General features: G+C 35.2%; 1 protein-coding gene across 1 annotated transcript; it reads left to right on the top strand.

The window, feature by feature from the left end:
- The first annotated feature begins 5,312 nt into the window (after window positions 1-5,312).
- ero1a (endoplasmic reticulum oxidoreductase 1 alpha) lies at window positions 5,313-24,621 on the top strand. The gene is made up of 15 exons (XM_022202035.2): window positions 5,313-5,636; window positions 6,953-7,072; window positions 7,164-7,247; window positions 8,856-8,897; window positions 9,221-9,297; window positions 9,895-9,968; window positions 11,012-11,132; window positions 15,935-15,996; window positions 16,074-16,100; window positions 16,184-16,276; window positions 16,366-16,612; window positions 19,481-19,550; window positions 20,484-20,570; window positions 22,049-22,185; window positions 23,309-24,621. The coding sequence occupies exons 1-15, from the start codon at window positions 5,565-5,567 to the stop codon at window positions 23,367-23,369; spliced, it is 1,374 nt and encodes a 457-aa protein (XP_022057727.2). The 5' UTR covers window positions 5,313-5,564; the 3' UTR covers window positions 23,370-24,621.
- Window positions 24,622-25,276: the final 655 nt, after the last annotated feature.

Raw genomic sequence — 25,276 nt, 5'->3', positions numbered from 1 at the left:
CAAACCGGGAGGAGCATCGGCAACCGGGTCCGGTCAGGGCTTTCAAAATAAAGGCCACACTGGGAAAAATTACCTTAACTGAATTTTTTTGATAGTTGTTTTCTATAATTAAAATACATTGTCCTGCCTTTTCGCTTTGTAGTGTTTAAGTGTGAGATATATTTATAGATAGATAAAATGTAAAAAGTACTGAAAAATTTTGACAGCTGTTATATACATCAACATTTTGTTGTAAACACTTCTGTAATTTTAAGATTTCTCCATCTTTTGGAACAAATCTGAACGATTAGTTCAGATATCTAATTTCTGAGTCAGTGCTTTCATTTATAGTATTAAACTTGAAGTTAACAATTCTATCTACAAAAAATAAAAAGAAAACGACAAATTTGTGAATATCATGGTGCTTTTTTGCTTCAGAGATATTAATTTCCTTTAAATAAAATTGACAATAATTTTGGTTTGTGAATATTATTTTACGTTAGACAAGTAAACTCCCCTAAAAACATATTTTATGTGATTGTTTCATATGTGAGTATTTCAAAAATACTGAAAAATACTGAAAAATGAAAAAGGGATAAATGTCAACTTTTAAAATGCATTATTATTATTATTGTTATTATTATTATTATTATTATTGCTTTGCATTGTCTTGAATTGCAGTGTGTAATAGTGCATCCAGGAATATTTAACACAACTGGATGACACACTTTGTTTTACTTCATTTTAATGACGATACTAACCTGCTCTTTAAATATTTACTAAATAAAAAGTGTTTTCCCCAATGTCACAATGGAGGTTTGCATCTAAATCCATACTTTTATTATAAGTAATAGTTTTTATCTTCAATTTAACTAAACAGGAAAAATCTGTAAACTAGGAGTAGATCTAGTAGTAAAAAATTGTGATTACATTTTTTACCGGACATGACAATTTTTGAAAATTCTATTCTATTCTATTCTATTCTATTCTATTCTATTCTATTCTATGATCTCCCTTCTAAAGGAAGGAATTATTTTCATGGAAAAGTAAACTTTTAAACATGTGTTTTTAAACATGAATAAAGTGATTCTGATTCTGATTCTGATTCTGATGTAACTTATACACATAGATCAATTTTATTTAGGAGTTTAATCAGTGACTGGAGAGATACTTTGTCTAAAGTCATCAAAAATAATATAGTATAATGCAAGTATAAACTAGTAGTCAAAGCAAATATTAAAGCAAACATAGTAAAGTAAAATACTATAATCGCGTAGATGTACTCGGTTACTTCTCATTGCAGCGTCGCTTCACGGCAGCATACTTTAATTGTGAAGGCTCCTGTCGTCACCGTCATGCTGCGCAGTGGAGTCTTGACGCAGGGAGCTCGCGCTGCTGTTTCCACCCGCTAATCATTAACAGAGCATTACGTCAGCGGCTTGGCAGCGCGAGGAAGCACCAAAATAGAGAGTAGAGGGGCGCGAGCCACGAGCAAACTGCAGGAAAGAGTAGAAACCGAAGTACAGTGGAGTTTAACCTGTAACGGAGTACTTCTACTGTAGTACTGTAGCCAAATACAAGGCTTAAACCTCACTCGTTGATTGTACTTTTTCACTACACTTCATTTATTGGACATCTTCTGTACCACATTTACTCTTCTGCTGTGGATACTACCCTCAGCTACTTGTACTTTACTGTAGTATTTCTAATTTTTCATACATACATACATACATACATACATACATACACACATACATGCAGTGGCAGTAAAGGTGTCAAAAGACTTTAAAAATAATATAAAGTTCAGAAACTACTGTAAACAAATAAACAAGGGAGAGGAAAAAGTGCAAATAACAGCAAATATGTAAGGTATAGTAATACTTTTTTTTAGATGATTTAAACACAATAAAATTGTGTCATTTTACAGTCACATAATGTAAAGTGTAAACTACTTTACACACTGAATGTCATTCATTATATCTGTAAATTTATCTGCACCTTCTTATTATTTGCTCATTTATTACTCTTGTGTATTCTGTTAATTTTTGTATATGGTATTTAAAATATTTTTAAAAAAAATATTATTTCACTTTGTTTTCTTTTTTCTTTCATTTTGTAAAATTTACTCTCAATTTACACTCTACTATTCTGCGCTGTCTTTTTTCCAAATAATATTTTCTTTTTAAAAAAATCTTATTTCACTTTATTTTATTTTTTATTTTATTTATTTTATTCTTTAACCTTCACTTTATACCACAATATTCTGTGTTGTCTTTTTTCAGTATTCTACTTTCTATAGTTTCTAAATGTTATTTCACTTTATTTTATTTCTTTGATTTTATTTTATCTTCACTTTATACCCTAATAGTCTGTGCTGTCTTGTTGTTTACCCCTTTGTTGAGCATCCATGCTGCTGCACTGAGGATTAATAAAGTAATAAAGAGCAAATTAGTACTTGTGGAAAATAGTGATTTTGACCTGCAGGTTATTTTTTGCTATAAAGGTCAACCAATACATACATTCATAATTAAGACGTTCATAATTATATTATTTGTATCTATGTTTCTATGTATTGTATTATACTGTTTGTTTGTTTGTTTGTTTGTTTGTTTGTTTGTTTTTAATGGTATGAGCTTCATTGTTGACTGCTGTTGCAAATCAAATTGCTCAAATTGGGACACTAAAGATTTTTAAATCTAATCTAATCTAATCTAATCTAATCTATTCTAAATACAGACACCAAAAAATAATAATCAAATAAATTGATAACTGCTATTTAAACTCTTTACATTTGCAGTAAAACTGAAAGTCTTGATGTCAAAATGTAGAATAACACAAACTTCATGAGCAAAATGTATTTATTATGTTAAATATGAGAATACTTTTCAATATTTGTTGTTTAAACTGTGATTACAGATAGAAGGAGATTCATCACAAATTTAAAATAATACATTTTTACATAAATTAATTTTATCTGCGAACAGTGAAAGAAAAATAAATAAATTCAAAATAATAACAAGACCAATAATGGGATTATTGATTATCAGCTGACCTTTACTTGAGATGGAGATGGTTTTATAAACAGCTTTAAATATCCGTACTACAGTATAAATCTAAGGAATCGTGAGGCAATTGATCAGAAAGGAAAGTAGAAAAAAATGTGTTCTGTACAATTAGGTTCATTTTTTGGACTTTTCTCTCACAGTCTCTTCTATTAAAAAGAAAATATGTCCCTTTACCTGTCAGAGAATTTATTTAAATAATCTTTCTGAGATATTTTTGGGGAAACGTCTCTTTTTGATGGAGCTGACAACAATTTCTTAAACATGAAAAAGCTTTTTTGGTGAGGACATTGCAAACAAAAAAGACTGGAAAAATTGGTTTAACCTCAAAGAATGTGTTGTATATTAGAAAATGAAACCCTTTTTAATATGAAATTGTAACCCTAAACTAACTAAAGCTGTTAAGGACATCTAGTGCTTAACTTAACTATTTTACCACGCTAAGTTGCATGTTTGGTATATTTTTTGTTTGTCTGATCAGACTTTTGTTTTATTGTACCAAATATATGCAAAAATGTGTATGTGATGAGTTTTGAGCGATTCCAGTGGGACAAAAATAGAAAAATTTTTTTAACAGTAACATATGGAAAGTAACTCGGCTCAGGAATTCAACATTTCACAAATTTTACACTAAAAACACACCCTAATGTTACACTAAAATCTGTAAGAAGCAGAGACATTCAAGATGGTATAAAATAACAGCTAAAATAACAGATAGATAGATAGATAGATAGATAGATAGATAGATAGATAGATAGATAGATAGATAGATAGATAGATAGATAGATAGATAGATAGATAGATAGATAGATAGATAGACGTGTTGTGTTGTGGGTCAAATTGACTCATTTTAAAGTAAAAAATAAACGTAACTTTTAATTGTTAAAAGCAATTTTTGGTATGAAATTTCTTCTACTCGGCTCAATAAATGCAATAAACACATAAAATAAAAATGGTTCATTTCACATTTTTGCCAACCAGAAGGTGTCTCATGTTAACTGAGAAGCATCACTCCATCAAAAGAAAAAAATTAAAAATTAAACATTAAATAAATCAATAAATAAATCCATGTCATGTAAAACAATTCTATTTTATCATTATACACTACCAATTAAAAAGGTTGGGATCACTTAGAAATGTACTTGTTTGAGAAAAGCAGGCATCTTTTTTCAAGGAAGATAACATTAAATGAATCACAATTACAGTCCAGACATTGTTAATGTGGTAAATGACTATTCTCGCTGGAAACAGCTGATTTTTCATGGAATATCTCCATAGGGGTACAGAGGAACATTTCCAGCAACCATCACTCCTGTGTTCTAACGCTACATTGTGTTAGCTAATGGTGTTGAAAGGCTCATTGATGATTAGAAAACCCTTGTGCGATTATGTTAGCACATGATAAAAGTGTGAGTTTTCATGGAAATCATGAAATTGTCTTGGTGACCCCAAACTTTTGAACAGTAGTGTATGTCGTTCCGATGTGCATAATAAACATGCATTTTTAAAAATGTAAAACGAATGAATTATCCTAAATGAACCATGATGTGTGAGGGGTAAAAACCAAACCATAGCACTAAATTTTGATAGAAATGATTAGTAATGGAGTTAATGATGAAATATAAACAATGTTTATTAGGAATTTTTGTTTCTGACATTTCTGGATAATTAAACATGCCCCAGGTCAAACTGACATCATTGGTATTCATGAGAAATTATCCTAACCAGAGGGTTTAAGAAAAACAAGTAAATAAATGTCCTTTAGCTCCATCTTGTGGCTGACTGACGTTATTACATCACAGAGACGTCCCCCACTTTAAACTGACCCACTTTTAAACACACAACAATGAAAAAAGGTGCACCGGGTTGGGTAATATAGCAAGTTTGTACTTTTAATTCCTAACATTATATTTTAAAGACTCGCGTTTATCTGCTGTAAAATAATTTCGTATATCTGTGCCTGAAACATTTTTATTTTAATATTATCGAAAAAGTCAAATAAATGCCCACATTTAATTTAATGCTAATTTAATAATCTAGTCGATCTTTTTAATTTATTTATTTATGATAACAGTAGCTCACATAAAAATACTTAGTTTTTTGGTGTGCTTTAAATTTCAGTGCTTCAGTTTCAGTTGTTTTGTGAGCAAACAGGAAGAAAAAGTCTTTGCAGTAAAACAAATAAAAACATAAAATAAATCTAGATTCAGATTAGATTGCATCATAAAACCGTGACATCATTAAACGGTGACCAACAGCGTGAGACTGCAGCAGCTGATCGGTCGTCACGTATCTCACGTCGCTGATTGTAAATGAGGAAGAACACAGGAAGCAACAGTCAGATCTCCGCCTCCACACCGACACTGCTGCTGGTCAGATGAATAGGTTCCTCTACTGGTCAGATTAACAGCTTCTTCTACTGGTTCCCAGTTCCTGCTGCTGGTTCAGAACAAGTCCAGTTCTCCTCCCACACCGTGAGGTTCCGTTTTTAACCGGAGCTCTTTGGAAGCAGCAGATCTCGGGATGAAGCTGCTCTTCTTCCTCCTCTTCCTCCTCCAGGTGTTCAGACCTGCACTGAGCAGGTGTTTCTGTCAGGTGAGCTGCTTCACTGATGTAATGTTACTGACTGCATCTGTGTGTTTTACTCTCTTCTGTTGTGTTAAAACAGCGAATCTGAACAATAATGTTCCGTTTTCATTATCACGTGTATTACTTTTACTGTTCTGTTCCAGGCTTATTTTAGCTCCCTTATTTGTTTTCAGTAATGTATGCTACGTCTATCTTATTGCTTTTCTACTTTTTAGGCACAACATTATCTTATTTTATGCAAAGCAAGCACTATCTGACACAACCCTGTAGAGGAGGGCAGTTAAACTCATTTTCATCTGAAACGATCTGATATTTTTCTGCAATTTTTACAGCACTAATTTTGATAATTTCATGAAAAATGTACGATTTTTTAAAAAAGATATCATGTCACACACATAGAGGCTAGTAACGATGACTGCTGGTGCTATTAAATGTAAAACACAGTGCAATATTTTACATAAATTCAATGATAAAATAATTTAAAAGTAAACTACAGACCGATTAAATATGTCAAGCTTTATACAAAGACACTGAAGACATGGGCTCAATGCAGCTACTCACAGTTTCAGCTTATTTGTTGTTATAATTTATATTATTTCAATAGAAGAGAAATACTTTATTGATCCACAGTTGAGGGGAAATCCTGTTGCTACAGTAACAAGCAGAAAGAGTAAAGTGACAACAATTATTATATAATTAACAAGCAGAAATATCCACTAACTGAGGTAAAATTAATAGAAAATAGAAAGAATATACTAAAGCAAAAAATGAACGATAAAATGCCACATGCACAAATATGCTGTAGTAAAAATGTACGGTTAAATATGCAGTTAAAGTGAATGACACTAGTGAGTATTTAGGTATTGTTCCCACTTTATCAGTCAGCTGAGTCTGTCCCTATTGGGTAATATAATACTCACTCTAAGTTATTTGTATTGTACATTTTGTAAATAGAGACTGTTTATACTACCTTTAAGATTTTTAAGACTTTTCTTGCACCTTCTTGTTTGCACTGAAAAGGAGAAGCTCTCCAATCTCGTTGTACACTGTATAATGGCAAAAAAGCATATTCTATTCTGTTATATAATAATTATTCCACATGTAAATTAGAAATAATAAACGGACATGGATAATAGATGTAACATTAAAAGAATCAGAATATCTAGAATAACATAAGCAGTAAATCAGGCCTATTAATCTGTCCCTATGTTATATTAATTAATTTTTACTTCCATTTGAGCCATAAAAAGCCTCAGTTTCGTCTCTCAGGAACAAACAAGCAGCAGATGAGCAGCTGTTTGTGTTTTTTATTCATAACTCAGGTGACAGGCGACCTGGACGACTGTGCCTGCGACGTGGAAACCATCGACAGATTCAACAACAACCAGCTCTTCAACAAACTTCAGACTCTCCTGGAGTCTGATTATTTCAGGTTCTACAAGGTGATGCACCGCGTTTACATTCACACAGACAAACAGGTGTGTGTGTTTGTTTGCTTGTTTATTAAAGACGTGTTGTTTGGATCGTGTGCAGGTGAACCTGAACAAAGCGTGTCCGTTCTGGACGGTCCGGAGTCACTGTGGTCTGAGGGACTGTGCTGTGAAGCCCTGCTCTGATGTGAGTCTCTCCGAGTTTCTGCTGTAAACAAACACATTCAAACCTGCTGTTTACACTGACTGATCACCATATCTGATCCGTGAGTGTCTACATTTACGCAGTTCGAGTTTGATTTGAGAAATTCTATTCCAGTAGCCCTTCCACTGAAGAACTTATTGTGTCTCAATTTTGCATGTTGAGATCAGATTGTGGGCAAAAGTAAGATGAGGAAGACGTGTTTTAGCACCCACCTCCTTATTCCTACCTCTTTATTTCTTTTCCTACCTCCTTCTTTACTTTACTACCTCCTTATCTCCCTTTCTACCTCTTTTTTCTTTCCTTCCTCCTTCTCTCCTTTACTTCTCTACCTCCTTATTTCCTTTCCTACCTCCTTCTCTCCTTTCCTACCTTGTTATTTCCTTTCTTACCTCCTTCTTTCTTTCTCTACCTCCTTCTCTTCTTTCCTACCTCCTTCTCTCCTTTCCAACCTCCTTATTTCCTTTCTTACCTCAGTATATATTTTCCTTCCTCCTTATTTCCTTTCCTACCTCCTTATTTCCTTTCCTACCTCCTTATTTCCTTTTCTACCTCCTTATTTTCTTCCCTAACTCCTTCTCTCTTTTTCTACCTCCTTTCCTTTCCTTTCCTTCCTCCTTCTGTCCTTTACAGCCTCCTTCTTTCCTTTCCTAACTCCTTCTCTCCTTTCCAACCTCCTTATTTCCTTTCTTACCTCAGTATATCTTTTCCTTCCTCCTTATTTCCTTTTCTACCTCCTTATTTCCTTTTCTACCTCCTTATTTTCTTCCCTAACTCCTTCTCTCTTTTTCTACCTCTTTTTTCCCTTTCCTTCCTCCTTCTCTCCTTTCCTTCTTTACCTCCTTATTTCCTTTCTTACCTCCCTCTTTCCTTTTTTACCTCCTTTCCTTTCCTACCTCCTTCTGTCCTTTACAACCTCCTTCTTTCCTTTCCTTCCTCCTTCTCTCCTTTCATTTTCTACCTCCTTATTTCCTTTCCTACCTCCTTCTCTCCTTCCTTAGCCCTTATTTCCTTTCCTACTCCCTTCTCTCCTTTCCTACCTCATTATTTCCTTTTCTTCCTCCTTATTTCCTTTCCTACCTCATTCTCTCCTTTCCTACCTCCTTATTTCCTTTCCTACCTCCATTTTTCCTTTCCTACCTCCTTCATTGCTTATCTACCTCCTTCTCTCCTTTCTTACCTCCTCATTTCCTTTCCTACCTCATTCTCTCCTTTCCTACCTCCTCATTTCCTTTCCTACCTCATTCTCTCCTTTCCTACCTCCTCATTTCCTTTCCTACCTCATTCTCTCCTTTCTTACCTCCTCATTTCCTTTCCTACCTCCTTCTCTCCTTGTGAGTCTGACCACCTCTGAATGTAATTTGACACACAAATGCTGGACCAGTAACATGAATGTTATCTTTCACTAGATAACGTCTTGAGTCTCACATTTGCATACTGAGATCGAATTGTGGACAAAATTAGGATTAGGAGAAAGTGTTTTAGCCACAAATGTAAATGTAGAGACTCATAGGTCAAATGTTAAGAATGTCCAGAAATGTGTAAATGGGTTAAAGTTCACATCAGACTGACTGGAACTCTGACTGTTTACAGAACGAGGTGCCTGAAGGGATTCGATCGTCCTCCCACAACAAGGTAAGTCAGTTTGTTCATGCAAACTGGATGATTTGAGAGTATAATATAAAATAACACTAAATGGAAAGGTCTTTCATTCAAATGCTACTCAGCCTCAATGAAAATAAGTATTACGGGCAAAATATGCTTTAAAAATGAAATATGTTGTTCCAGACTGCCATCAATGGTCTAAATGTTAATTTTTTTGAAGTCTAGTTGGAGAAACTTTATCGTTTTACAACTTTGCTCTTGAAGATGGAGCAGATTTATCGTTGTGAGATTAGATTTTTCTGTACAGATCGAGGATTGTGTCTGAGTTCTGGTGTGTTTTTGTGTTTGTTCAGTATTCAGCAGAAGCAAACGAGCAGCCGGATGAATGTGAGCAGGCAGAGCATCTGGGAGCTGTAGACGTCTCTCTGAGGTGAGTCTTGCTGAATAAAATAATGTTAAATGCAGTAACACACTTATACATGTGAACATTCAGACTCATATGAAGTTATGTATGACACCCTTAAAGCATGGTTTTACAGCTTGAACCAGTTCCGTTACAGCGGCCGTGAAAACAAACCAACAAAAAATAACCTAATTTCGACGTTTTGTTAATTTTGTCAAACATTTTATCTGATTTGTTTAATAGTTTCCCATTTTACATCTAAACTGTTGCACAATAAGTCGAGTTTAAGGACTTTCTATATCTTTTTCTCTCAGTTTTTTCCAGTTTTGGTGATAGTTTACATACTTTCTCACGTCCTCTACGCTTCAAGAGATAATATAAGACTTTGTAGAGGTCTTGTTTTGGCAAATTATGTTCTTTAGGAAGTTTGCACATGAAAAGTGTAGATTAATAAACTTGTGCATGCATTTTAAAAACCCAAATCAGTATTAGATGGAAAAACTTCCAGGTTTGCTGCTACATTATATAGTGGCAGTTTTAACCTTTAACTTCTTGATGTCCAAGTTAATTTTTGTTGAGTCAAACCAGTAAAACTGATCCAGTCGATGCTCTTTGTGTTTTCAGTAATGAGACCAGAGAGGCTCTCCTCAAATGGAGCAAACACGACGACGAGGCCCAACGATTCTGTGTGGTTGACGGTAAAATTCAATCTGTGAATCAACAAACTTTTGTCTGCATTGAATACTAATACTGTACTTCTGCACAGTTCTTTTCACAGCACTGAGTTCTGAGTACTTTTCCCCAGACAGAAAAGTATTCAGAACTCAGATTTATGATCAGAATGCATAATTTAGTTCTAAATTTAAAGAAAAAATTTCAAGAAAAGTAAGTGTTTAGTATTTATTAAGTATTTTAAATAACACAATTAACCCTCATGCCATCCTGCAGGTCAAAATTGACCCATTTTAAAGTTTGAAAATGTGAAAAAAAATAGATGTTTTCACAGTGAAACTTCTGATGTCCACATTTTCAACATTTTTGGGAAATCTTTGAACATTTTTTGGTGAAACAAAAAGGAAATGTTAGAAATGTTTCTGAAATTCGCTGGATTTTGGCTGATTTTTTTGTAAATGGTCTTAAAGAAAATATCAGAACTTTTAGTGATATATATGTAATCACTTTAGATATTTTTAGGATTTTTTTGGAAGATTTTTACTAATTTTTTGAAAATATTTACAAGAATTTTCTTGTCAAATTTGGGGGATTTTTTTTTAAATAAAATTTTTGAGGGAAACTTTTAAGGAATTATTGGAATTTCCTTCCTGAAGGTGTTGCAAATTTTCAGAAAAATTTTTTGCTGAATTTTTGGATTTTTTTCAGACAAGGAAACAATATTTTTTGTTGCCCATAAATGAAGACAGCAGGAGGGTTAAAATACATAAAAATGAGTTCAGGTGCATGATGTAAAAGATTACTTAGAGAACATAAAGTCAAGAATTTTTTGGGGACATCATGAAAAGTCTGTGAAGCAGCAAAAGAACTGAGAGATTAAAGAAAAAAAGTTTTTCATATAATCTAGTTTCTTTATTTCTTTACACGTCGTCCATTATTACACAGCCTTGTTGGATTTTTCCAGCCTCCTCTAGTTCTGTGAAATGTGTCTGACTAAACATGAAGTTCCTGATGACTAAAGATGACGTTACATCACCTTCAGCTGACTGATGTGTTGCTGTTTCCTCAGATGAAGCGTCTCCAGACTCCCAGTATGTTGACCTGCTGCTGAACCCTGAACGCTTCACGGGTTATAAAGGACCAGAGGCCTGGCAAATCTGGAACAGCATCTACGAGGAAAACTGCTTCAAGTAAACACAACACACCTGCCACAGCTTTAGGTTTAACTTCCTGTGTTTCGTAGAAGAACGTTCCACTCTTAAAGACATGAAGGTGCAATAATGAGCTGAATGTCAACATTATTGGAGGCAAAGTCAACATTCAGAAAATCACTAAAATTATTAAAAACTGTCAGTCCAAATAGTATTTGAGACATTTCAGTCTGAACTAAAAATATAATCCTACTGGTGGCGTTGGGGAAAAATAGGGGATTTATCCACTTTTCAACTCTGACGTCTGTAAAGGTGACAGAAAGAGGATTAATCCTCTGAACCTGAAGCACTTTCTAGATGTTTTTATTTTACGTTATATGACAGCCAGTGTACATTTGTCCGTCTGTCTGTCTGTTAGCAACATTACTCAAAAACAGATTAGTGGATTTAGATAAAATTTTCTGAGAAGTTCAGAAATGACACAAGGACCAAGTGATTAGATTTTGGCAGTGATGCAGCTTATAGTCTGGAGCCACGAGTTTGTTAAAGATTTCTCTATTGTTGAGAGAAAGCATCATGGCGTCACTGTAACCATGACAACAAGTGAACGCTAAATCAGCTGCCTGCTGACGATCACATGATTGTGATACTATTACAGATCCACCGCTGTGGACTTATTGGAACTTATCTGTAGAATTGATACAAGGAACAACTAATGAAATTGTGGGGGTGTTTCTGAGTCCCATCAATTCCCACCGCCCGCTACATATTTAGGTCACACAATTCAGTATCCGTGCACAACGTACACATGCATAACACACACCTGTGCTCAGTGCAAGGTCATTTTGTTTGTGGGTACATCTATATTAAATGGTCACATTCTATGTTGCCGTGATTTCTGCCACAAATTTTTTTCAAGATTTCATCCGTTGGAAATGATGCGTCTGAGCAGTCTTGGTGGAGTAGTGCGCTCTGAGGCTTTTCTTGTTGCTTTTGTTCAATTTTTACTCACTGTGAATGTGCTGCAAACGTTTTTGTAGCATTTAAAAAAAAAAAGGATATCTACAACAAAGTAGCTTTTTTTTTTTTTTTTTTTTTTTTTAAAAACAATATAAGATAAGATCTACTTTATTCCTCCTAGAGGAAATTATTTTGCCAGAGTACAATAAACAAAGGTTAGTGGTATACAAACAACTACACAGAGATTAGTAGTAAAATAGAATACAAAGTACAAAATGCAAGTTTCTGTAAGTGTTTGTGTGAAGTGTCTTCAAAAAATAGGACTTAAAATAAAGTAAGATGCCACAAGTACGAGATGTAAGCTGTGTATAAATACTAATAACAGAAAGATGATCAGAAAATGAACTGGAGTAAACATTTCACAAGACAAAACAATATATTTATTAGCATTTTTTATGCATGTACATATGTGTTGTGATCTACATTACAAGACTTAGTCAGTCATACAGTTATTTCAACCATAATATGACACATGCATGTTAAACAGAATATAATGTGTAAAGAAAAGCAAACAAACATCTTCTCAGACATGTAGCTGCAGTACACTTCTTTATACAGAACAGTAGGTGGTCCTCTAATTCTGTGAGGTTTACGTCACAAATATTTATTTTACTTCATCACTGTAATCTCTTAAATTTATGGATTTCACAAAAGCAACAAACTGTCCCCACGCTTTCTCAAACAAATCCTGTCTCCCTTTTCACACATAAGCCACTCTCTCTAGAGGAAAGGTTATTATCATTTGTCTCACTCAGTGTGCTGAACTTAGTATGCAAGTTTTTTAGCATACAGGAGGCTCAAATCTAGTATTGTGCTTTCACTTTTGGTGTCCTTATGTTACTTTGGATAAAATCCCAAAATAAAGTGAGCAGGATTCATTGAAATAGTTTTAGAAATAATATTTTACTGTTTGTTTAACCTCCCCCCAGAATTTTTGAACCTCAATCCCACATACAATGATCTCATTACAGCAAAGTTCAAATTCTTTATTTGGAATAACCCCTTGAGTTGTGTCACCTCGTTTTCGAGGGGGTCCAGTTAGGCAACAGTACAACAATATTACAACACAATACAATACAATACAACACACAAGCACATTCACACACAAACACAAATACAAAGGATATTCAACCAAACTACCATAATGCAGTCTTTATCTGCAGTGACTCAGAAATGGACAAGGTAGGAAAATAACATGAGGAGGTGATGAAATAAAAAGATTCCTCAACCACAAAAGCATTCAACCCTAAGATAAGAAGACAAAGCACGTTTGAATAGACTTAGATTAGGGAGGGATCTAATGTTAGCAGAAAGATTGTTCCAATCAGCAGGAGCTTTGAACTTGAAGGCCTTTTTACCAATAGCCTTCTTAACATGAGGAACAGAGAAGAAGAGCTGAGAGGTATGTCTTACTTGGTGTGAAGATGAAAAACGAGACAAGTGCTGTTTCAGATATGGTGGATAGTTTAAGTTGTAACATTTATATATGAATACAAGCCAGTGCATATGTCTTCTCATATCAGGGGAGATGAGGTTGAGGTTATGATACAATGTACAGTGGTGTGTATGGAACGCACAGCCAAGAACAAACCTACAGATTCTATTGAAAGCAATGTTTAACAGGGATAAATCAGATTTGGAGGCAATTAGATAGACAACATCACAGTAGTCAAATAGAGGAAATAGAAGTTGCATAGCAAGTTTCTTCCTTATGTTGAACGTAAAACAGTGACGAGAACGATAGAGGGTACTCAGACCAAAGTTAATTTTGTTTAATACGTGATCAATGTGAGATTTGAATGAAAGATCAGAATCAAGCCATACGCCTAAGTATTTAAAACTGTCAGCTGTTTGCAGATGTGTCCCATCAGTACATGAAATAGTTAAGGGGCTGAGTGTGGATTTTAGCTTATGTCAAGTGCCAAATATCATAGTGTAGGATTTGGACTTGTTCAGAAGTAACTTGTTATAAAGTAACCAATCTTGCAGAAAACTGAAGTCAGACTGCAGTGAGGTTTGAATTTGTAATAGATTTGGTTTTGAAATATAAATAACTGTATCATCAGCATATAAATGAACATGACAATTCTTAAAAATTGAGGGCACACTGTTAATGTAAATGGTGAAAAGCAGGGGTCCAAGTGTTGAGCCTTGAGGCACTCAACTTTGCTGGATCAACAGATCAGAGTTTTTCCCATTCACTGTAACACATTGTTTTCTATTATGTAAATATGAGTTAAACCAAAGCAATACATTTCTTGAAAGTCCAATAGCAGAGAGTTTGTCCATAAGTAGATAACGATCAACAATATCAAAAGCCTTGGTAAGATCAACAAAAATGGCACCAGTAAGCGCCCCTCTATCCGCTGCAGAGAGTACATCATTTGTAAATTTAAGTAGAGCTGTGGCTGTAGAATGGTTAGGTCTGAAACCAGATTGAAGGGGTGTAGGAATGCTGTTACTACTAAGATGGGAGGAGAGTTGGTTAAAAATTATTTTTTCAAATATTTTGGCTACCGAGCATAGCATTGAAATAGGCCTATAGTTGTTGCAGTTCAGCTGATCACCACTTTTAAAAACTGGGATGATTTTAGAGTATTTCCAGATAAGTGGAAGTTCACTGGTGACGAGAGACAGGTTGAACAAGTCGGCCAGTGGATAAATGATAATATCGGCAGCAAGTCTGAGAAATCGAATTTCAACCCCATCAATTCCAGGAACACAACCCACTTTGGATTCACAAACGACTTTCCTCACTTCCGTTGGTAATATTTTTCGAAAAGAGAAGGAGCTAGCACAAGGTGGGGTATTAACAGGAAAAAAAGTGGTTGACTGATGATCAGAGTGAAGCAAAGAACAGACAGAAGAGAAATGATTAATAAAGACCTGGGAAATAGATAAAGGATCTTGCAAAATATTGCCATCAACCTTTATTTGAGTCAAGGAATGTTTTTCCGATATGTTAGTAATTGTTTTGATTTTCCTCCAAAATTCTTTAGGATTTTTAAAATCACCAGTCAGACTTTCTTTATAGTAATTGGCTTTAGCATTGGAGGTTTTGGTTTTGCTTAAGTTTCTCAACTTCCTGTATGTTTCCCAGTCAGCAGCATCTCTCGTCCGTTGGTATATCGCCCAGGCTTTATCCCTTTCCCTAAAGAGGGAGATGAGTTCAGAGCTAATCCATGGGAGATGTCGACCCTTCACCTTAATAGTTTTCCAAGGTGCATGTTTGTCTACCACCTTTATAAATTCAGACAGGAAAAAATCCCACGCATCTTGAACATAAGGTATTAATTGAAACCTGTCCCAATTAATGGCAATTAAATAATTTATAAATAAATCAAGATTAAGTTTTTTATACTGTCTGATATTAATCAATTTAGGCAAAGTAACTTAATGGAATATCAGCTGAATAGTTTTGGAGTTTTTTGTGTATGATTAAGTCATTTCAGATATATACTTTAAGCCGAGATTTGTGTGATTTTTGTGACGTGATAATCAGTTTGTTTTTTTAAAGGTAACATAAATTAGTATGGTTTTCTGTGATTTTTACGAGTTATTATCTGTAATTTAACAGAACAGGAAAATCTATAAAACAACACTAATGTAGCCATTGTGTGGGAGCGTTCTCTGCTAGCTGGGTTTGCTATCATGGCTAAGAGTCACAATGTAAATATGGTTCCACCCTAATTGGATGGTGTTTATATCAAGCCTTGTGCTTTGCTTTTAGAATGTTTTTCCAAGTCTGAGCAGTAAATGTATAATTATCAGTTAAGCACACTCATAAAAAATCACTTAATCCCTTCATTTCCTTTGTGCAGACCATTTTCTATCAAGCGGCCGCTAATTCCCAACTCATACCAGAGCAGCTCAGGAAGTGAAGGTGAGAATCCTCGGTGTTAATATTATGAACTTTACTGTCAATTTTAATGTTTCTGACCTCTCTGTGTTTGTTTACAGCGAGGAGCTTCTACAGCTGGCTAGAAGGTGAGCTGATGTTTCACCTGGACGTGTTATGTTGTGTTTTTGCAGGTTTTTTGTCGGCTCAGTTCGCATGTTTTGTCTCTCAGGTCAGTGTGTGGAGAAAAGGGCCTTTTACCGCCTCATCTCCGGCCTCCATGCCAGCATCAACATCCACCTGAGCGCCAGATACCTGCTGGATGGTGAGACACAAGAACACATGCCAAAGCCTATAATCTAAAAATAAAAAGTCAGTTTTCATAAGCTGTGTTTCTGTCTTTCTTCCGTTCAGACAGCTGGTTTCATAGGAAGTGGGGTCACAACGTTTCTGAGTTCAGGCAGCGTTTTGACTCGGAGCTGACGTCCGACGAAGGCCCAAAGAGGCTCCGTAACCTTTACTTCCTGTACCTGATCGAGCTGCGAGCGCTGGCCAAAGCTCTGCCGTTCTTCCAGCAGCCGTCCTTCAAGCTTTACACCGGCAGACCAGAGGAGGACCACAAACACAAACAGCTGCTGCTGGACATCCTGCAACTGGCTAGGTCAGTCTGACACCATGAAACTTGCCGAAAGGAGGTAGTCAGCGGATAGAGATTCATTAGAACAGCTAATAGGTGCTAAATAGACACTAATAGGTTCCACCAGCAGCTAAAAGGTTCTGTCTGGAGCTATGAAATTCTAATAGGAGCTAACCTGAGCCAACTGGAGCTAAACCAAGCTAGTCGATCCTAATAGGATCCACCAGGAGCTAACAGAGGGTAACCAGAGCTAACTAAAGCAAAACAAAGCTAATAGAACCCAGTGGATGCCATCAGGAGCTAACAGAAGGTAACCAGAGCTAACTAAAGCAAAACAAAGCTAATAGAACCCAGTGGATGCCATCAGGAGCTAACAGAAGGTAACCAGAGCTAACTAAAGCAAAACAAAGCTAATAGAACCCAGTGGGTGCCATCAGGAGCTAACAGGTTTTGTCTGGAGCTAACAAGACCCATTAGATATTTGGTCAAACGTGAAGCAACTGATAGGTGGTAAATCTGGTCATTTTTGAGAAAAACCCAAATCAAATCAAATCATAGTTTTCCTTGGTACTTGGCAAGTAGGTTTTTCAAAGCATCTAGGAGACGTTGCCACAGTTCTTTAGTGGATTTAGAGCTTCAGTGTCTTCTCAGATCATCTGCTGTAGGACTTCTGGTTCTCTCTGTGGCTAAAGCTGCGTGTGTGTGTGTGTGTGTGTGTGTGTGTGTGTGTGTGTGTGTGTGTGTGTGTGTGTGTGTGTGTGTGTGTGTGTGTGTGTGTGTGTGTGTGTGTGTGTGTGTGTGTGTGTGTTCTTGTACTTGCTACATGGTGAGTACCATTTTCTGCATTTAACTATCAAAGTGAGGACATTTTTACAAAGTGAGGACATTTTGTCCGGTCCTCACTTTAAAACAGCCATGTTTGAGGGTGAAGACTTGTTTTTAGAGAACAGGTATGAATTGAGGTTTGGTTAGGGTAAGGATTAAGTTTAGGCAATCAGTTGTGATGGTTAAGGTTAGGGTAAGGCTCTAGGAAATGCATTACGCCTATGGATGTCCTCATTAAGATAGAAGTACAAACGTGTGTGTGTGTGTGTTTTGTGAGTGTGTGTGTGAGCGCATGTGTATATACATTGTATGTTGTGTGTGTGTATATGTGTATATATATATATATATATATATATATATATATATACACACGTGGACAAAATTGTTGGTACCCCTCAGTTAAAGAAGGAAAAACCCACAATTCTCACTGAAATCACTTGAAACTCACAAAAGTAACAATAAATAAAAATTTATTGAAAATTAAATAATCAAAAACAGCCATTACTTTTGAATTGTTGAGTAACATAATTATTTAAAAAAACAAACTAATGAAACAGGCCTGGACAAAAATGATGGTACCTCTATAAAAGATTGAAAACTATTTGACCAGAGTGACATGATTAACTCAGGTGTGTCATTTAATTGACATCACAGGTGTTTCCAAACTCATAATCAGTCAGTCTGCCTATTTAAAGGGAGACAAGTAGTCACCCTGCTGTTTGGTGAAAAGGTGTACCACACTGAACATGGACAACAGAAAGCGAAGGAGAGAATTGTCCCAGGACATCCGAAAAAAAATGATAGACAAACATCTTAAAGGTAAAGGCTATAAGACCATCTCTAAACAGCTTGAAGTTCCTGTGACAACAGTGGCTCATATTATTCAGAAGTTCAAGACCCACGGGACAGTAGCCAACCTCCCTGGACGTGGCCGCAAGAGGAAAATTGATGACAAATTGAAGAGACGGATCGTTGGAATTGTATCCAAAGAGCCCAGAGCAACCTCCAAAGAAATTAAAGGTGAACTCCAAGGCCAAGGTACATCAGTGTCAGATCGCACCATTCGTCGTTGTTTGAGCCAAAGTGGACTTCATGGGAGACGACCAAGGAGGACACCACTGCTGAAAAAAACTCATAAAAAAGCCAGACTGGAATTTGCAAAAATGCATGTTGACAAGCCACAAAGCTTCTGGGAGAATGTCCTTTGGACAGATGAGACCAAACTGGAGCTTTTTGGTAAGGCACATCAACTCTATGTTCATAGACTCAAAAACCAAGCATACGAAGAAAAGAACACTGTCCCTACGGTGAAACATGGAGGAGGCTCAGTAATGTTTTGGGGCTGCTTTGCTGCATCTGGCACAGGGTGTCTTGAAAGTGTGCAAGGTAAGATGAAATCTGAAGACTATCAAGGCATTCTGGAGAGAAATGTGCTGCCTAGTGTCAGAAAGCTTGGTCTCAGTCGCAGGTCATGGGTCTTCCAACAGGACAACGATCCAAAACACACAGCCAAAAACACCCAAGAATGGCTGAGAGAAAAGCGTTGGACTATTCTAAAGTGGCCTTCTATGAGCCCAGATCTGAATCCCATTGAACATATGTGGAAGGAGCTGAAACATGCCATTTGGAGAAGACACCCATCAAACCTGAGACAACTGGAGCTGTTTGCTCATGAGGAGTGGGCCAAAATACCTGTTGACAGCTGCAGAACGCTCATTGACAAATACAGAAATCGTTTAATTGCAGTGATTGCCTCAAAAGGTTGTGCAACAAAATATTAAGTTATGGGTACCATCATTTTTGTCCAGCCCTATTTCATTAGTTTGTTTTTTTAAATAATTATGTTAATCAACAATTCAAAAGTGATGGCTGATTTTGATTATTTAATTTTCAATAAATTTTTATTTATTGTTACTTTTGTGAGTTTGTCTGGTTCTGCTGCTTGGGTTTTAGTTAAATAGTATATCCTGTTCACATTTTTTAATCTTCCTTTACAGTAACGTTTGTCATATTTCCTATCTAACCTGGTATTTTGTCCTGATTCTTCTCTCCTTTTTATTCTTCCAGATCTTTCCCTTTACACTTTGATGAAACTTCTCTGTTTGCCGGCAACGAAAAGGAAGCAGCCAAACTGAAGGTTAAAACTCTCAACTCATAACTACAGAAAGACAGTAAAGCACATATTAATGACTTTTTATTCAGAGGGAATACTACTGAATATTTCAGACAAGAAGAATTCACACATTTTATGTTGAACATTTTCATAATTTTAAACCATTTTTGCAACATAAAAGAACTGTTTAAGCTCTTATTAAAATTCATTATATTAGATTAAATTAGAATTAATTTCAAGCATGTAGCAAATAGTAAGCAAGAGAAATAAGATAAGCAGTGAGTATGTAAAGCAAATTCTGACTAAACAAAGGATGCACTTTTTATTAAACCAAATGTGATTCAAATATTTACCTTGATGTGCATCCTTTATGCACAAACCTTATAAATATGCAGATGTCAACCAGCATCACAGTTCTCTTCATCCCCACATCTCTCTTTTTATACATATTTTTAAACAGATTTATATTTATAACTTCCACAAATTGAAATCTGCAAACTCTTCAGAGGGACCCAAGCAGTGTTTCTTCATATCACATTTTCTTCTTGACTCTAAACTCTCCTCTCTGTAGGAGAACGTTTAGATTCAGTCCCCAGATGAAGACGACTTTAAGAATTTCTTCTATGGTTACCAAAAATAATTGAACAGAAGCTGACAAGACTCATTAGCAACTAGCAGAAATCAGAAAGTGACCACTAGATTAAACTAAAACTGTAAAGTGAGGGATCCCAGATGGAGATCAGTAAAGTTTATTTTATCTTCAATAAACATGCATATAATAAGAATTAGTACCAATAAAATGCTGCTGAGAGAAACTTAATTTTCCTCGTTTGCGTCTAAACAAACTTGTGTTGGATTCTTCACCTAATTTGCTGTAAATAGTTGAAAACTTTCAGGTTAATTGCTTTGTAACAGACTTTAGTATTAATTTAAAAAGCTAAATGTTGTGTCTGTCAGGAGGATGTCAGACTGGCCTTCCTCAACATCTCCAGGATCATGGATTGTGTCGGATGCTTCAAGTGTCGTCTTTGGGGGAAACTTCAGGTATTTCTACTGCACCTGTCTGCGTCTCAAAGCCTCTTATCAGTTTTAAACGGTGCTTCACAAAGTGAGATCTTGATGATCTGCAGAAATCAATCATAATTTAACCTCATGAACCAAACAGTTCCTTTGCTTTTTTGCTTCTGTCTCATTTTTCATCACTATGGGTTCATTTTTCAATGCAGCATAAAGTCCTGCACCTCTATGGAAACACAACAACCATGACTGCAAATAGAGAGAGTTTACAGTGATGTTTGTGCAGTATTAAAAGAAAAAAATAGAAGTTACATTTGTTAGATTTTTCATAGATAAAAAATGGGAACAACCAGGAATCAACAGAGTTCACAGGTGTTACTAGTGTTGGGGAAATGAGGCTGTACACGCTAGAAATATGTTAGTATTTACGTTTTTACAGCTTCTACACACTCTGCATTTTTCATACTACTTTAACCCAAAAAGATGTTTCACCGTGCTGGATGGATCTTCCGGCAGCTTATTCCTCTGTGTACAGTTTTTAAAGCCTGCCTCTGATTGATCCATTTTCATCTCCTGCTCTGTAGAAACACTGCCTGCAGTTCAGTTGAAAACTCTCTGTTCTCTGGCCGTGGTTAAGGCTTCTCAGTCGCACCAAGGAGCAGAGAATTGTTTATTTTTTACAGAACCCGGTGCAAATGGTTTATTTTTGGCTCATTTTTAAACAGCTTTGACAGAATAATTTGATTTTGATGAAATAACACAACTTCAACCTTAGACATAGTTGTTTTTCGAGAAATTGGAAAGTTAAAAATGCTACAATTCAGTGTTTTTTAGGAGATTCTGCCTGATAAATGACAGAATTTTGTTGATTTTCTTAAATACAGTATGCCTTTCAATCTTCAAACTAGAAATCACATATTTTAGACATTATTAAAAGATAAAAGTAGTAGTTAAATTTGGGTTTTGCAAGGCTCTGTTGCTATTCTGGGACTAAAAACTTTAGGAACCTCTGACCAACGATACAGATGTTAGACAAGGTTTATGTTCTGAGAAGACAGAACTATTAAAAATGCCGAAACTTTTAATAGAAATTGACGCCAGTTGCAAATGTTGCTTTAATGTGTGAGGAGTCAAAATAAAAAAATCATTTTCCTGCTGTTATTTAATATCAGTTAATCTCGTTAAAACAGTGGATGGGAACTATCAGGGATAATGAAGTTCAGCTGTGGGTGGAAATTGAGCACCTATGCACCATTTTGTGTCTTTTTTCTGCACAATTGATGGTGAAAATGTCATATTTATGTGAATAAAACACAGAATTCAGTGAACCTTGTAGAGATTTTTTTGACTAAAGACGCTGAAATCTCTCTTTAGTTGTGTATAAGAACGAGCACATCCTGAAGATAAACACTAGAACATGTTGAAATGGTCCTCAGACTGTACAGTATGTGTGGCTGAACTGCTGCATTATGATGCTCTTTGTTTTTCTCTCTCTCTGTCATCAGACTCAGGGATTAGGCACAGCGCTAAAGATTTTGTTTTCAGCGCAGCAGATTGAAGCTCTGCCTAAATCCAGCAACCAGCGACCCAGTTTCCAGCTCAGCCGGCAGGAGATCGTCTCTCTGCTCAACGCCTTCGGAAGGTGAAAAAGTTCTGTCCTGTCATGGGGATTTAATCTAAAATGTATAAAATAATAAGCAACCCAGAACTCCCAGTCTTGTTGCAGAAGTCTAGATCCAGCCTGAAGCACCTTTTAATCCTGAAAATGATTCATAAATGTCTCAGGTGTCTTCAGAAGCATGAAGCTGCTTTAGTTTGATTGGATTTCTCTGTGTAATATAATACAATAAGGTCCTACTAGTGTATGTGAACTGCCCTGAGATTACTTATTTCAATTGGTGCTATTAAATAGAACTGATTGAACTGATGCCATACAAGTTGGAGAACCCTTCATGTATTTCCTCTGATCTTCTTCGTCAGATTAATGCTTTAATTTACACAAAAAAAACCACACAAAACTGAAATGAAATAATGCCCTTTGGAATCTGTGAAGCCAAAGACAAACTTGTAAAGCTGTTACTTCTGTATTTATTTGAGAATTTGAGGGTTTTATATGATTTTTTTATGAGAGCCTTTTTAAAAGTTTCCTTTTAAATTATTAGTGATGTTTTAGTTCGCGTACTGCAGAACTACTTTAATTAGGTTCTTATATTCAAGCCTGATCTTCTGGGAAACCACATGCTCTGATATGTTGAAATGAAAAGACAAATATCCTTTATAAAGACCTTCTGAACTCCAAACAGCTCAGCCACTAACGGCGTCTCAGTTGGGCTAAAAGCTCTGAAATGTTTGACGTTTCTGCCATCAGGTGCAAACATTTTATTTTTGATGAACTTTTAAAATGACCCTTGTAGAAAAAATAGATTTTGGTGAAATATTTTTGGCTATTTTTTGTGACGAAACTATGCGTCACACCGATTCTTTCTGTTTTGACAGTTTGTTGCAATTGTGAATGGTGTAATTTTGACTTTTTAAAGGAAACATGCCTCTCACCCTGGCTGACAGGTTTCAGAGGTTTAACCAAAAAAAAGGAAAAAAATCGCAGTGATATCATATTAAACCTTCTAACTTTCATGATATATTATCATTTAAACAGGTTTTTTGGGGTGGAGTGGAGCCAAAATTCCATTTCTGTCATAATTCTAATGATTTTTCTTTGCATTAGAAGTTCTTATAGATGTTTCTCTTCACATTTCGTTCTGCAGGATTTCCACGAGCGTCAGAGAGCTGGAGAACTTCAGATCGCTGCTTGCAGAGGAACGATGAGGAATCCAGCTCCATCCAGAGACTCATCTGATGCTTTTTAAAAACTAATGTGGCTGTGGTCCGTCCACTTGTTTTAATCCTGCTGAAATTTCACGTCTTTAACAATTTCAATGATAAAACATCATCTTTGATCAGCTAAAAAATTATTTTTTATTTCAATTATTTTTTGATGAAAATTAAGTGATTTTTCTTGAATTATAATAAAATGTGATTTTTTTTTTTTACACTTCTGGAAATATTTCCTCTTTCTGCTGGTAGCTTTAAGTTGTTGTCGACTGAAACAGTTAAAGTCATGTTTATGAGGAGAGACTGAAGAGAGAAAGCTGCTCTTTTGTTACAGTTATTAGAGAAAATTCAAAAGTAACTTGAATTTAAACTCATTCCTTTAAAAAACTGGTAAAGTCCTGGATCGGGCTAACAGCTGCTCATCAGTCTGTGATTTTTGTGGTTCTGCTTTCGTCCAGACGATGGCGCTGTTTGTGCAGAAAACAGCTTTTTGCTGATAAATGCAAAATCTAATGTTTCTGAAAGTCTTCAGGATCAAAATGCAGATTTCAGAATTTAAAATGAAAAGCACATAGAAGTGAAGTTGAATTATTTTTACTGAATTTTCAGACAAATTTTTTGCTTTAAAACTGTCCTCCATTTTCATAACCACAAGTCCTGTTTCATGGTGCCTTCAGGGACACCTCGAGAACTCCAACCCCTACCTTCTGCTGTTTAATTTGAAATAATAATAAAGCTTTTTAGGCTCCAGCAGCCCCTGCGACCCTAATGAGGATAAAGCGGTGTATAGAGAATGGATGGATGGATAAAGCTGCTTTGAGTACTGGAAGTTTTAGACATAATTTATGGATTAAAATTTAGAGTTTTGACTCAGGACTATTAATGAACATCAGGACTTTGTTGCTTAGTGTATATAATGAAGAAAATGAGAAATATACCTTTAAAATCTGTTTTAGGACAAAAAGCAGAGACAGACTGAGATTATTTAACTTGTAAAATAAATTTTGCTTTAAATATACTATGTTTGGTTTGGGCCTGAAGGAAGATTTTATATTTATTTTCTTCAAAGTACAAACAAACTTGAATATTTTTTATTATGACTGTAAACAGCTGTTTGGTGCAAAATGGAGAAATATCTGCAGGATAACTCAGTAACTGAAGGATGTTTTCTTGTTGTTCTGCTTCTTTATCTTCTCTATCTCTGTCCAAAGAATAAATAAAGATCTACATTTTTCTAAAAAGGAAAGTGGCTGATTATTTCAAAAGACCTGTCCTGTTCTGTCTTTTTACTAATGCTCTGTTATACAGAAAAAGCCTTTATTTTCTGATAATTAATGGAGGAATACTTGCAGCCCTAAACATTCTCAGCTCATTATTTGAATGTGAATCAACTAATTTTATTTGTTTAACAATCAGCAAACCACTTAATCTCTAAACTATACAATAAATTACATTCATATCTAAATATCTCCCATTAAAATGATTCTAAATATACTCCATTTAATACATTTAATTTCTCTTAATTTGGTATTTATTCTATTTATTAGTGTGTTTATTAATGCATTTGTCATTTCTTTGTCTTAGACAATGTACAATTTATCTTGCAAGTATAAAATTAGATTGCAAAAATATGTGAACAATTATATAAATATTGATTTAGTTGCAAAAATGTACTATTATTAATAGTTGTAATTATAAGGTAAAGAGTTTAGAATTTTTCTTATTACAAGTTTGTTTTACAAGCATCAACAAAATATTATTTTACTATAAAATCAGCTATTAATTATTTTTTGCTACAATAAATATGATTGTGCATTTAGGTTGACTAAAGTGCTGTACATGTTAGAAGACAGACAACAAAAACACATACAAAAAAATAAGCACAAACAAAACTAAAAAGT

This window comes from Acanthochromis polyacanthus, chromosome 2 (assembly GCF_021347895.1).
Source record: "Acanthochromis polyacanthus isolate Apoly-LR-REF ecotype Palm Island chromosome 2, KAUST_Apoly_ChrSc, whole genome shotgun sequence".
Classification (NCBI taxonomy): Eukaryota; Metazoa; Chordata; class Actinopteri; family Pomacentridae; genus Acanthochromis; species Acanthochromis polyacanthus.
Note: the sequence above shows the minus strand (reverse complement) of the source record. Positions and strands in the feature narration are given on the sequence as shown.

Excerpts from the sequence above, each read along its gene's own strand:
- ero1a (XM_022202035.2), top strand. The coding sequence starts at position 5,565 with ATGAAGCTGCTCTTCTTCCTCCTCTTCCTCCTCCAGGTGTTCAGACCT. Across the intron at positions 11,133-15,934 it reads TACGAGGAAAACTGCTTCAA|ACCATTTTCTATCAAGCGGC; the intron begins GTAAACACAACA and ends TCCTTTGTGCAG. Across the intron at positions 16,101-16,183 it reads CTTCTACAGCTGGCTAGAAG|GTCAGTGTGTGGAGAAAAGG; the intron begins GTGAGCTGATGT and ends TTTGTCTCTCAG.